The sequence below is a fragment of the Aythya marila genome (assembly GCF_965140915.1).
Source record: "Aythya marila genome assembly, chromosome: 5".
In the NCBI taxonomy this organism is placed as follows: Eukaryota; Metazoa; Chordata; class Aves; order Anseriformes; family Anatidae; genus Aythya; species Aythya marila.
In genome coordinates this window covers 26,647,088-26,661,739 of record NC_139046.1, presented here as the reverse complement: position 1 = coordinate 26,661,739, position 14,652 = coordinate 26,647,088, and the positions used below count along the sequence as shown (strand labels likewise).

At 42.8% G+C, this 14,652-nt stretch overlaps 1 protein-coding gene across 5 annotated transcripts; it reads right to left on the bottom strand.

Moving 5' to 3' along the window:
- Positions 1–262: 262 nt before the first annotated feature.
- CIPC (CLOCK interacting pacemaker) lies at positions 263–13,166 on the bottom strand. 5 transcript variants are annotated; one of them, XM_082761657.1, is made up of 4 exons: positions 13,121–13,166; positions 9,989–10,163; positions 8,893–9,062; positions 263–5,134 (listed from the first exon to the last, which is right to left on the bottom strand). In XM_082761657.1, exons 2-4 carry the CDS (start codon positions 10,059–10,061, stop codon positions 4,253–4,255), a joined length of 1,125 nt encoding a protein of 374 aa, XP_082617783.1. In that variant the 5' UTR covers positions 10,062–10,163; positions 13,121–13,166; the 3' UTR covers positions 263–4,252. The 5 variants fall into 5 exon arrangements, with proteins under 5 accessions (XP_082617783.1, XP_082617785.1, XP_082617787.1 ...); XM_082761659.1 differs by lacking the exon at positions 13,121–13,166 and adding an exon at positions 12,076–12,281; XM_082761661.1 differs by lacking the exon at positions 13,121–13,166 and adding an exon at positions 11,383–11,408.
- Positions 13,167–14,652: the final 1,486 nt, after the last annotated feature.

Sequence of the window (14,652 nt, the reverse complement as noted above, 5' to 3'; positions counted from 1 at the left end):
ACCAGGGTTGCAAACGCTGAGTTTGCATTCTCGGGGAATAAAAGCACTTCGATTGATGTCACTACTCCTTGGATGCAAAGCAACAAGGTTCAAGGTATGGCTCTGTCTGGTTCAAGTAAGAACTTGAACCAGAGTCTCTTTACCTCACAACAGGACCTCAAGCCACAAGGCTGCTGGGCATTGCAGGAACAACTGCTCAGTTCTCGCTGGAAGTTTGATCTCTGAACAAAGGAAAAAATGTAAGGATGGCCATATCTTGGAAAATGTGTTTTATTGAAAAGTTGGCATACAGATTCAGATGAAGAACATTTCTTCTCCTTCAAGAGAGTAAAATTTCACTCAAGTAATTCTTTCAGCAGCCAAGATACCCACACCCACACTTCACAATTCAGAATTTCTGCATATCTGGCTGACAGGATGGCGATAGTGTAGGAGTTCACCCCGCACAGACAGTGAGCATTATGTACAGTCATCACATGGAGATAACAGTTAAGAGATTCAAAAATTCTTCCAGGTTTTTCATGACAGATCTATGGCAATGGTCACCCACTGCAATGTATTTTTAGTGTTCTGTACAGCCCACTTTTACCCATGCTCCTCCCAGAAACCCTTTAATTCATACATACTGGTAAAGCTCACGTGATGCCCTTCGGAGAGGAACCATAGTATCACTTCTGTGATCTGCACTTTCTCACATGGGAAACGTGCTCCTGTGGAACTATGTAAAGCATGCTTTGGAATTAAGGACTTTGCAGTTCAACAGCATTAGGCTAACCCATAGACTTGTCAAGTATATACTTTATTTGATTCATATTTCACAGTCTGTTTCTATAAAGATTTAACAAAAAGGTCATGTTCTGTAACAGAGTTCTTAGGCTACTTTATTCAAAGCTGGCAATGGAGACTTAAAAGTACAGAAAATGTTTACATTCCAACTAGAGCAGTAGAACTTCAAAAATACATAGCAAAAGTAACCAAAAATACCAACATTTATTAAAACTTAATAGAAAAAACAGCAGTCTGTCTGAGCCATCAAGCTACCATGCATGCATGTCAGCAGCACCCGAAGCCCCAGCAGACCGTCTCGCTGACTTTTTTAGACTGGGACAGCTGTCTTCAGGCAAAGTTGTTAATGCAAAGCCTTACTCCTTCAAACACCACAAATCTGTAAGTTCAGTGCTTACAGGTTTCCAATCAGAGGCTAATGTTTCTGCTCATCTCTACTGGACCAATTCCATACCCTGTCCAGAATCAAGATCTATTCTGGTCCTAATACAGTCAACTAATTTTCTCAAAACAGCTCCAAGCTAACCTATTTTATTAAATTGCAGCCAAGAAAGGAAAGCTCTTACTGTTTAAAGCTTTACCAGGGCTTCCAAGAATAAAGGCAGCTATAAGAAACTGAATAGAAAGGTATTTCAGGATGGATTTATTATTAGGGGCCTTCAAAAACCTTTTTTATAACTGAAAATCTTGATGAAACATTTATCTAGGGATATAGTTCCTTTCTATGGGGCCCCAGATTTAAATATAATAGTTCTAGAACAGATTTTTCTAGTTCAGCAAATACCGTAAGTCTGGCCTGGTGGCTAGTAGATTTCTAACCAGCTGCTGGAATTTATTCACAGATTTACTGAGATAGATGCTAATATAAATTATGCCAGCTGAGATGCCCATCATCTATAAACACACACTTCAGCCCACCCTTGGTGCAGTGTGGACTGAGAGTTTTCTCAGCTATGGTCTCCCTAAGTCAAAGGGCATCACCCTGCAAGGCCAGTTTTTCCCTTCCTTTTACTCCATCAGAGCAGTGGAAATAGGATGGAGAAGAGACTCAATACTAAGAAAAATTTCTGTACTGTGAGGATGGTCAAACACTGGAACAGGCTTCCTAGGGAAGCCTGACTCCATCACTCTGTTTTGTAGAACAATCACTTCCTAAAAATATGTACATTCTGAACTTCCTGTTCCCCTCTGTAATTGATAGGTAGAATCTTATGAAAAATAGAAAAGATATCCTATGCACTTTCCCACACCTCAACTTTATGTTTATTACAGGTATCAGATGAATGGAACTACTCCCTCCTCTCCTTCTTCTAAGAAGCTCAGAAGAAACAGTCCTATCTTCTGAGATTCTTTTGTGCAAATGGCCCAAGGCACCGTCACATCTATGCCCCCAGATGTGGGGATATCACACTTAGTTCCAGAAGAGCTGGATGTGTTCTACATTATTACTCAGAATTACGCTGCCTTCAGTTTTGCTGGAGCTTGGATATTGCTGTGCTGAGAGTTATGAGACGTACTATTACACACAATCATTGCAGTTATATTTAGACAAAAAAAAAAAAAAAACATGATAGAACACAGCCTATGAGATTTTTCTCTTAATGAATTCCCATGTACTGCACTAGCGCCTTCAGCAGGTGGGCAGGATACCAGAAAAGGCATTGCTATGAGTTTGTTAGAGTTGAAGAAGGGCTCTAGGGTGAATCCTGCCACAAAATTTCTCTTTAAACCTATATGTAGTACAAGCTTGACTCACATTTCTCCTCTTCTTGAGGCGTGTACAGCATTTCTTTTCATCACTCTAAAAACGGGGAAACCCCTTAGAGGGGGAAGCCCCTTACACTTTCTCTCATGCATGTATTTTAGGTAGACTACAAAAACATTCTTCACAGTCTTCTGCAATCTTGATTCTCGGAGGCATCTTCAGAAAATGAAGAGGTCTAATCAAAATTAGCATGAGATCTGCTCTACTTTCAAGTTCCTCTTCTAAAAATCTGAAGCAGCTGATACAAGTGATCAGAGCATCAAAATACCCAGTGACCTAGACAACATAATTTTTGAAAGCATTTTCAAGTGGAAATGAACACACCATAAACAATCCAGATTTCTTACCCTTCTTAGGAAAAGACATTCTTAGCTCTCTTACGCAGCCTGTCTCTGGGAAAAAAAAAAAAACCCTCCACACTGGAGGGACTGACACAGTTAAGTGCCTAGAGAAGCTGAAATGAAATAAGCATCCATAGAACAGCTTTTGCAACGTGACTAGTGTGAATGTCTACTAATAAGGCCTAACATCTTATGCACAGTGTAACTATATTTCAAGGCAAGCAGGCTAGGAATGATAAATTGATGTGGAAGCAAGTAGTTTTGGTGTTTGTTTTATTTCTTTACGTTCAAACTCAAGTAGGTCAAGTTTTTAGGAAGATTATCCAAGCTGACACTTCTTTTGTAATAGATATATTCCTCTGACTTCTCTCACTAACAAAAGGGAGGGGAGATGGGAGGACTTATTACACCACAGGCCATCATGCTCTTTTTCCTTTCACCTCTTTTTTCATATTTGGCAATCTAATTTCACAGCAAAAGAAGAGTTGAGTCTTGTAAGTTAGATACACAGATAAAATGGTAAGCAACCAGTCTCCCTATGTTAAGCCTGGTGAATGAGTATCTTCCTTATACCATATTCAGAACAGCCTCTGCAGCCTGCCAAGAAAACCCAAAGCCACTTGCCTTGTGCACTTCTTAGCTATTAATGGGTAGTGCAAATAAACACAGCTTTAGAACAAACACTTCCAGTACAAGCCTTGCAATTTTTACTCATCTTCACAGACCAAAATTGAAAATACACTCATTGAAACAAGTCATTCCACTAACGTGCTAAGACACTCTTCACTTTGGTCAAAGACTGCAATGAACACAGAATGCTGCTGCAGCACAAGCAAATCTCCACTAGTTCAAATGTGTTACAACCCCAAAAGCAAGACTCTGCTATGAGGAAAAAAAAGACAGTGACGGTCTAAACTTATGACCCCACAAACCTAAGCTTCCTCTCCTCACGCCAGCTCCCTTCATCTACTTGTAACTGCTGATGGCCCAATACTGGGGCCTGTTCTGCCGTTCCATTCTCAGAACTACCTGAAGATGGAAATAGGAACAGGAATGCTAGCAGAATACTGCAGCTGACTGCCTCCTCACAGCAAGAATGAGAACATGCCAGCAGAGCACATCCAAGCTTCTCAAGTCCAAGTAACTACAGAGTTAGCATGGAGTTCAAGGGCACGTTGAAACAGTAAGTACCCATCCTGTCAAGATCCCACGGTGCTGTTCCAGTCCCACAACCGGTACTGAAGACAAGTTGTTAATGGCATGCCACTTTGCAAGTCTTGGACTCGGAGAACGCTCAAGCAAAAGCCTGAGACAGGAAATAGGAGGCACGAAAATAACTTAACAGCTATGTACCTTTCTACTACATGTTTGGATAAGCGGAGTCTTCAAGGTTGCTATTAGTTTTCTCTGCTCCTGTTAGAGATGCCTCTAGCTCTGCCCATGACTGCGGAGCATTGTTCTTTATTGCCTCTATGAACAGTTGTGTTTGGTGCTTCAGCCTGTCCAGCTCAGCCTGAGTCACCTGGTTCTGATGAATGAGCTCCTTGGTTTTTAAAGTGATCTCCAGCAATCCTGACCTGCGTAGCACGACGAGCGTGTTCTGAAAACGTCTGCACTTGCTTTGCTGTTGCAACAGCAGCTCAGGGGTAGTGCAAGTCTCTTCTGGTATCAACGGGGGGCTCCACACTGCAGACTGCATTGGAGTCTGTGCTGCACTCTCATTCTCGTGAGGGGTGCACTTTGCTGCCTGCAGAGTTCCAAAAGGCAAAAGGGGAGCCAGACCTGGGAGTTTCTGAGCGTCAGCAGAAACACGGTGGAAACCAGAAAGAGCTGACACTTTCCCACTTGTCACTAAAGTTGAAGGATTTTGCTGATTAGAAGAATCCTGAGTGGTCTTAAAGCTAACTGGTAGGTGGGCAAAAGGACTAGTAGGCAAACCTGTGCTCCTCGATACAGGAGAAGTCTCCATCTTGGGTGCTTCTGTGCAGAGTCGTTTATGGCAACTGGTTTCCTGACGATCCTCTAGATCAAAGGAGTGATCTCTTTTGCAAGGCTGCGGTGCTATTTTGGGATAAGAGTTCAGGATGGGCAGGTAGTTAGTGGAGTCATTTCTCTTTTTCCCAGCAGGGTGAGGGTTAATGGGAGGTGGGATTGATGGGTGAAGAAACACCAGCTGCGGCTGAGCTGGAATCACTTCAAAGGATGGCTGGACCGTCCAAGACTGGAGCTGGGAAGAACTGCCCTGAGAAGCATAAATGGGGAAAAACAGAATTCTTACAACAATGCTGTAGAAAAGGACCAAAAACCCTTCAGCGAAACAGATGGACTGTGCCATTTCTTCATAATACTTGATATATACTATTCACTCTAACACATTGTGAGCAGCCTTCCATCAAAATCATCCTTCTCTGCCAAAAGAACATAACACTAGAATAGAAGCTGTAATCCATAATCCATTTATTATGGAATAGCAAATATTTAAAAACAATTCCATCTGAATTTATACATTCCTATTTAGGAAAGTTATTTAGGAAAGCATTACAGTGCATGCCTTTATTGTAAAATGCTAGTGTAAAATTATTACTGACTTGAGGCTAAATAAGAAGCGTACAGAAAACTTGAAATATAATTAAGCATCGCAGTTACGAAATATTCTAAAATAGTCAAAGACTGCTCAGATATCTGAGGAATAATTTAGACACCCTCTTTGTCGAAATGCAGCAACTACAATCCTGTCATTTCTATTCTTATAGCAAGCTCTTGAAATGGTTATTTAACGTAGACGACAGCTGTTCAGTAAGTCTTCCAATCTTAAGTACAATACATGGTTTCAATAAATTTAAAACCATGAAGTTAGGGAAAAAATGCTGAATATCAATCAATTCAAGGAAAACTGTCTGTTGTAAGCCCCAAGCAGTTGAATTCCGCACCTCTGATGAAATGGTGCGCACTGAAGCCTTAAAACCATTATATTTCAGGAAAGATGTTCAAGTTTTTATTCCCTCCCACAAGTCATATTCTTCAGTGCAGGGAGGGAGAATACATCAATTTCACAAGATATTACTACATCTTCCTTCTCAAATCCACTACCAGGGATCCTTATGAGATCTCCTGGCCAGAAAGCATGCCTGCTTTTCTGTAAACACATCAAATGGTCTAGTAAGAGATGTTATTTCTGGGAAAAAACAAACAAACAAAAAACACCACCACCACCCACCTCATTTCCCATATATTTAAGTCATCACCATTACACGTACACGAATACAATATACTGTCAAGCTGCTCTTCCAATTCGTAAAGCTTACAACTCGGAATGTTGCTGGCAGGCCTGCCAAGGGCACAGTTTTTAGCTAGCACTAAGACATTCTATTATTTTTGGAACTGACTCATCTGAAATCCATCTCATCTACATCAGTCGCATAACGTTTAAACTGGCAAATGATAATGTGTTTTGCTGAAGTCCATTCCCCCCAGCAGAGGACTTTTAACTCATCAAAAGCAGGTACCATCCACTGATTTGGACACTAAAACTCAGAGATGAGATTTGATTACCTACTGTGACACAGAATCCTTTTCATTCAGTAGGTGAGATGTTTATGTAACAGGGGTACAGAACAACTACCTCTGAAAGTTAACATTATGTCCTTATTTCACAGAAGAAAGAACACATTCAAAAGCAAGGTATATGGAAATATGAGTGGTGAAGTGTATATAAAAGACCACAAGGAGTGGAGGCTGAGGGAACTGGGGTTGTTTAGTCTGGAGAAATCAGGAGAAACTTCTCAGAAAGAGCAGTCAGGCATTGGAATAGGTTGCCAGGGAGGTGGTGGAGTCACCGTCCCTGGGGTTTTTTAAGGAAAGGTTGGACCTGGTGCTTAGGGACATAGTTTAGTGGGTGTCGTTGTGGTAGGGGGATGGTTGGACCAGATGATCTTGGAGGTCTCTTCTGACCTCAATGACTCTATTATTCCACGATTCTAACACCAGGCAGAATATGCAGCCTTAGGAAGCAAGGCTTTCAGGTCGGAAGTTGTAATTTACTGTACATTTGTACAACACCTAGCAGAGACCCAAATTCACTGAGGCCAAGAGAACTGTGGTAACTGTTCATCTTGCTCGTTTTTTTCTTAACTCTGCTATTCCCTTTCTTGTCCTTTCCACTTCTATAAAGTTCTGCTCTTGTTCTCCTACACAAAATCTAACTTGCATTAGAGGAGACATTTATTTTTTTACTAATTCTGCAGTTGTGGTTGTTTTTTTTTTTTAGGTTGTTTCTTTTAAATAAAGGCTAATGTCTTGCAAATATCAGCACCACTCATCTAGAAAGCTTTCCCGCTTATTAAGGACTTTGACCAGCCTTACAGAAGCCTTGCCACAGCAGCACTGTGTTTCAGGGAATTAAGCCCTGCCTGTTTTTTTGTAACGCTGTTAGCTGTTTACACTCTGAAACCAGTACAGCAGGTAAACATCACCACGCAGGATCAGAGTGGATCTAGACAGGAGAATGATTCTGACTGAAACTGGAACAAATAAACTGCAGTAACTGGGGATGCTGAGTTATTTTTTTGGTCCAGTGAGCCCAACTGAGCACTTTGTTGAAAAGACCATCTTAATAAGATAACCAGCATCGCTACCTGAGGTAACTAGGCCTAGTGGAAAGAACCAGAAAGATGCTTCATCATTCTCACCTCGACTTGTTGATTTTGTTTACTGAAATAAGCATTTTCCAATTTAACGTGATTGTCCTTAGCCATACACAATTAGATTTGAACGTTACTATGCACTGCTCAAAAGAAACGGGTCTGTTAATTTTATCTACCTCCTCCTCCCCACTTTTCCCATTTGCTACACTACCAACTTTTATGTTATATGTATTATTTAGTTACTTTTCCTATCTATCTGTTTGTGACATGACCAAGATTTTAACATGAAACTACCACTACAATTACAGTTTAATTTTTGAGCCCCAGGCCAACAGCCTTTGGTGAAGCTTGCCTCTTTCGTACTACGTGAAAACTTCAGCGTTTAGACAGTACTTGGTCCGTGCACCTAGGGACATGACTATGAACCAAAATTGTTTCTTGTCAAGATAAAGCACAATGCTCAGATCAGAATTAACTCCTCCACAAATGGATAATCTGCCAAATACCAACAGAAACCCATCTCTCTGCTAGCACTGACACAGCATCCAAGTTGAACAGGTTTTGCTTGTTTTCAGAACAGATTCCATAGAAAAAGAATCAGGATCTAAACTTTCCCCCCTTCTCACTGTATTCTCAGAAGTATTCTTCAGCCTTGTTTTTTATGATTAGAACTTTTCTTCTGCTAAGAAAACATGAGTAGAAGCAAGAAATCTAGTAGTATGGCAATACTTTGAACTTTAAGCTCTTGCACCTTCTGTTACAATGCAGAACTTTTCAATGTCTCACAGAACTGTTGGAGGAAAAACACATAATGTGATATTGGAAGGTATCAACAGAGAATATAATTGTTGCAGTGAGAGCCATCACACATAATTAAGAGAAACAACTGTTGAAGTAAACGTACCATGGCTAACTTTAGGTACAGGTTTAATTTGTTCATCTATGACGTTCTGGATTAGGGTTTCACATCACATATAAAGCACCTTTAGGACCTAAGAATTATCAAGCAAAAGCAATCATCCTACTGTACTGTCTAAATTGAATGAAAAAGAAAAATTCAAAAAGGAATTTTTTTTGTTCAGTCTTTGGTGCTATTTACATAACATTCATGAAGATCTGTTTTTTGCAGATTCATTTGAGACAGAGAGCAAATGTAGCAGAGCCTTTATATTCCACATTTTTCTCCTCTTAGTGATTTCAGCTGCACCTCAAAAGAACAGGCTGTCACTAACAAAACTTTTCAGGCTACTCTTTGCTTTCCAGGCTGTAATGACCTCCTTCAAATTTTTTTTTTTGAAAAGAGAACAGTTAAAAATTAAGATGTGCAATATTTTCCAATATATTACTTCTTCCTTACCTGCTTAACAAGAACATTTTTCATTACGACCATGGGAGAAAGCGCAGGAAAGGAGTTGCTTGTGGTCACCGGGCATGGCCAAGGCCCATCCTCTGCGTTCCAACACAACGTGTTCAGCACGTCCTCCGAGTCAGTCTGCTCCATCGCACTCAGGCACTCCGAACTTCCATCTGCCAGAGGTGGAATTCAGCTGTCAGTTGTTTCACATCCAGAATACTTGCTACCTCCCTTCTGTTCTACTGTTCTGCTTCCTTTCAACTGAGCCACAATGAATAATAAAGTTTAATTCTGGAATACCAATAAAATTAGAACTGTTGTGACAGCTGTTGAATGGCCTTTGTTAAAAGGCTTCATATTTCAGGACAGTTCTCATGCAAGTATTGTCTCCCCCCAAAAACTATTACTTTTTGCTCTTTTGTATTTAGTCTCCAAGGAACTACACGCTATTATGAAGACAGCTCCAAAGCTTGGTGCAGGAAAGAACTACAAGCTCCAGCACTGCCACAGCTGCAGTCTGTCCTGCAGTCATTTTGTGTCTTGACATCTATCTACAAATCCAGTAATGCAGGTCTCTCTCATTAAAGTTAAAGCATTACATCAAGCATTTTTAACATTTAAAGCCAATCTTTGCACAATTTTGTGGATTATTAAAACATAACACCATCTACATTTTACTGATGTTATATGAGGCACTCTTATATTAAGCTCCACTGACAATCTAGTCAAATTGTAAGAGATATTAGATGGAATGATGCAATAGTTCACTGATCACTGGCAAAGAACAAAAATTAACCTTTCCATCCTACTTCTAGACTCTGAAGTCTAAGATTCTTCCATTCATTTCTTTATTAGGCACATTTTAAATTCCCATGCCACTGAAATTCACAGAATGAATATAAAGCTCCACTCCCAAATAGGATTGATGGTAGGATGATTTTTCAACCTGTCCCAGATACAAAGACCCTAACAGGTAACCAGACACACACTGTAAGAGGCTAGAATCAGATTTGTTTAACAACACCAACAAACACACACAAAAAAAAAAAAAAAGAAAGAAAGAAAAGAGGAAAAAAAGTGATGTAGTCTTTTTCTAAACCTGAGTATCCAGAGTCCTTGTCAGATTCGGTTGCCGCCATGCTGAAGTGATGGTTCAAGCTCTTCATTGCCATCAGTTTGCCCGATAGTTTCTTGAGGGTCTCAGTACACGGCTATTTTGTCTCCATGCTTCCACAGTGCTGGAGGCACTTTTCAACACCTTGTCCATTGAGGAACTACAAAAACAGGTAAAACAAAATAGAGACTTCCTCTAAATCTAATGCAAATTCCAACACTATAAATCAACAAAGGCGGCTACCTATATCCTTAGAGAAATTTGCTTAACAAATGCCTCAAACCTTAGGTAACTGACCTGTAGAATTCAACAGAATTCCCAGCCTCACATTTGCTCTGTTCACCACACAGTTAGGTTAGCAAAGACCTCCCAGTAAAACCAGTTTATGCCCTGCAAAATACTCTCAACTATGCATGTTTAACAACACATTACAGAATAGAAAAGATAGGCAACAATTTTTTGCTTCAACAAACACGTTACTTAGTAGAACTTTTGGGACTCAGGTCTTCCCTCTGCCTCAGGCTGATATTTAAAGTTTCAAGAAACATCCCACAATCCAATCTTTCAGTCCCCTGCACCAACTGCAAGGGAACAATACCATAGTAGACATGGCTTTTGGGTCCTTTAGCACAGATTAAATGATGCCAAAAAACCTAAGGCATAGGAAGAAAGAAATTCACTGTGGCAGAAATGCAGTACGGACTTTTTATTTTTTTAAACACATGATTGCTGCGAGCACCATCAGTTAATTGAAAGAATTTTAGAAGAACTACAGACATGGATGCAGTGGAAAGGGCAGAATGAGCCTGTGCCATTCATCTCCTTCCTTCAGCAGCTGAGCAAATCAAGCATAGAGTACAAGTCAGCCAGTTTTACTGAACTACCTGAAGTAGAGTTGTTTCATACTTAAAATTACTGAGTAAGTACACGGTAGGTTCATCTGGAAAGCACACTGCTGAAGTTATTTCTAACTCTGTTACGATTTCGGTCAGATAAGGCAATAATCCATTACTGTGCACATCAAGTTATGAAATAGGAATGCAATTTCTTGAACTGCCAAAAGTGCAATGCGCAATTCTAGACTGCTCTGAAGTTCAGCACCATGGGTAACCAAGATAAAATAGAAGATATCTTGTGTATGGTTGTTATCTGTAATTAAATCAAGACTCTCCGAGTGAAGTGGCATAGCTGTGCATCCCTTTTCACACTGCCAGTAAATTAAGTGGGGACTTCCAGAACAGAAGTACCTCGCATGAGTCAAAGAACCAGATGCAGATAGAAAACTAACACATTAAAGCCAATTCTTCACCCATAAAGGCAAAACAAGCTAAAAGCTGTTCAGAAACATTTTTCAAGAATTAAAGTTGTTCAGTCCGCACCTATCTTACAAGCAGCTACCCAAGGCACCAAATCCCCAACCAAGTCAGCTGTGCTGGGTGAAGCCCAGAGAACAAACAGTGCTGAACCTCCAAAGCTGTGGTTTTGTTATTACAGCCTGCTTCACTCTCAGAGTGAGGTAAGTCTTGTGATCAGAGAACATGCTGGGGATGAAGAAATCCATACTGCTGAAGGTGCAACACATACTATAACTGCAATCACTCCTGGTGGAGTCTCGGCCTTAGAAATGCCTCCTCACACCCTTTCAAAACAAGAACTCTGGAAGGCTGAAACTAAAATCAACAAAACCCAGAAAAACGTAGTTACGTTATGACCTTCTATAGCCCATAATCATCGCAGTGCTCAGCTGCTTTCTAAAGGTAGGCAGGCTTTATTAAGTCAAAAAGTTCCTGCTTCTCATAAAAGGAAGCTGAGACTGGCTAACAGAAAAGCAACAGGATGAAATGCAGAAATTGTCTAATAATATCTGTAGAAATTATGTTCCTATGAAGCAACCCTTTCAAGTTGTGCCTCATGTTAGAGCTGTGTGTTTAAAATCACAAATACAGGAACTCAGGAGACCACATCGTGGTCAGATCAGCAGCCCATTAACTGCAGTATCCAGTGATAGCTATGTCAAATGACGCTGCAGCAGATACATTCTGGAACAAACTATGCTGAAATGCAGATTTCACCTTAAATCCTGACACCTGGTTGTCAGAATTGTGCTTTAAGTTCTTGAACCTGGGCACCTCCAGTGATGAACTCTGTACATTAGATAACTGTGCTGAGATGCTAGGGCGACCACCTACAAAACTACAAGCAAGACAGAAAAATGCTCAACAGAACAGAACTTCTTCAGTAGCCTTCTGCCTCATCTTTCTGTCTTCAGTCACACCTGCTGACCTGCTAACAGATAGAGGACAGACATAACTACATAAAAGCAACCCAGATACCATCCCTCCTCTGGGACCCTTAACAGAATCTTCTAATGAAGCCTTGTCAAGGGATTCTGATCAGGTAACCCAGTAAGAAAAGCATGTATTTTTACCATAGAGAAAAAATACTGGCACTGCAAGGTAAATATCAGTATTTGTCTTAATCTGTACGAATTTTAACTGGATTAAAAGATATTAAGCATAAATCCTGCTCCACTGTCTCTTCCACTAACAGAACAGCTCAGCTGAGTGCTCGTGGCACAAACAAGTTTAAAGGGAAGATGAGAGTTAAGTCCTGGCCCACGCTTCTATTGCTTACCCCTCTCCAAAACAAAAACATTTCTCTTAAGGAAGTGATACGCATGGGTGTTAATCTCCAAAAATCAGCACTGGACACGGAACGAGGGCTAGGCGTGAGCTTAATGCGCACACCCCAGCTGCTGGCCTCACATCACAGGGTCACTGAGCACCCTGAGCGGGCAGGGACCGCAGGGCTCACTGCCCCAACCCCTGTGCCACACAGGAGCACCCACACATCGGGCCCTGCTCCTGGCGCTCAGGGACCTCTTGCCCGGCCCGCCCTGGGGCCTGTCCCAGCGCCCGACCCTTCCCCTAACACCCGGCCCTGCCCCGTCCCAGCTCCACACCGCTCCCTCAGCACCCGTCACGCAAGAGCCGGCGCATTTATTTCTCCTCCCTTCCTGAGAGCCTCCCCTGGGCCCTCCATCGCCACCAGCCCCTCAGGGCCCCTCAGGGCCCCCCCCGAGCCCCGCGGCCGCCCCCGGGCCGCGCCGCCCCTCACCTGCCCGCGGGCCGCCTCAGCGCCGCCCGCTCCGCGCATGCGCGGCGCCTCCACCATGGCGCTCCCGCCGCCCCGCCGTGCGCCTGCGCAGCGCCGCTGCCTGCCCCCCGCTAAGGGCGGGCGGTGTCATGGCGGTGCCGCCTGAGGGGAGAAGGCGGGAAAGCGCTCAGGGGTGCGGCTGTAGGGGCACAGACGGCCCTCGGGTCTGTCATGGGAAGGGCTAGCCCGATTTGAAAGTCTTGTGGGGAGCCGCCTCACCGTCAGGGAGGTGACAGGGAACTCCAGCTGGCTCTGTGCCTAGGGGGGCAGGCAGGTGAGCGGGGTCAGGAATTTGTGGTGCTGCTGGAGTTCCCAAGTGCTGTGTAAAAAGTTCAGGTCAACGCCCTCACAGGAGTCTAGGCTGCTCTAGAACCTGTCATACTTCAGGAGTGGGAAGATAACAAAAGATACGCGCTAACAGCCATGTACAAAGTGAGGGAGGCAGCATCAAAGGTCCAAAGGCTTTAAGCTTGTCATCTCCAAGAGGAAAAACAGTAAATGGAGGAGCTGTCACGAGCAAATGGGGAGTAAAGGACACCCTTATTCTTCTACACAATAGATAAATACAAGATAGTGAAAGGAGTGTTTGGATCTGCTTTCCATGAACTGCAGAAAAGCAAGGGCAAATAAATAGGTGGAAGTGGATCTTTTGGATCAATGAATACAGCAAGAATAGCTATTCTTGTTCTAAGAACTCCATAAACACTGCCAGCACCCAGAAGTCTGTCAGAATGTTTTGCGTTTGGAGATGAAAAGCAACTTCATGAGAGAAAACGTAAAAGGGGTGTGTAGAAGGGCTGAGCAGCGACAATGATGTCCCTGAATAGAATCAGAGAATCAGAATACCCCAAGTTGGAAGGGGCCCACAAGGATCATCGAGTCCAGCTCCTGGCACCATACAGGTATACTCAAAAATCCAGACCATATGACTGAGTGCACGGCCCAAATGCTACTTAAACTCTGACAGGCTTGGTGCCGTGACTACGTCCCTGGGGAGCCTGTTCCTGTGCGTGACAACCCTCTCGGTGAAGAACCTTCTCTTGACATTCAGCCTGAACCTCCCCTGTCACAGCTTTACACCATTCCTATAGGCCCCGTTGCTGGTCACTAAAGAGAATAGATCAGTGCCTGCCCCTCTGCTCCCCCTCGTGAAGAAGCTGTGGACCACGATGAGGTCTCCCCTCAGCCTCCTCTTCTCCAGGCTGAACAGGCCCAGTGCCCTCAGCCACTCCTTGTACATCTTCCCCTCTAGGCCCTTTACCATCTTAGTAGCCCTTCTCTGGACACTCTCCAGCAGTTTCACGTCCTTTTTGTACTGTGGTGCCTAGAACTTCATGCAGTACTCGAGGTGAGGCCGCACCAGAGCAGAGCAAGACAATCACCTCCCTCAACTGACTAGTAGTTCTGTGCTTGATGCACCCCACGGTACGGTTGGCCCTCCTGGCTGCCAGGGCACACTGGTGGAATAAGCAGGTAGAAGTGGATCTTCTGGA

Excerpts from the sequence above, each read along its gene's own strand:
- CIPC (XM_082761657.1), bottom strand. The coding sequence starts at position 10,061 with ATGGCAATGAAGAGCTTGAACCATCACTTCAGCATGGCGGCAACCGAA. Across the intron at positions 9,063-9,988 it reads CAAGGACTCTGGATACTCAG|ATGGAAGTTCGGAGTGCCTG; the intron begins GTTTAGAAAAAG and ends CACCTCTGGCAG. Across the intron at positions 5,135-8,892 it reads AAAATGTTCTTGTTAAGCAG|GGCAGTTCTTCCCAGCTCCA; the intron begins GTAAGGAAGAAG and ends TATGCTTCTCAG.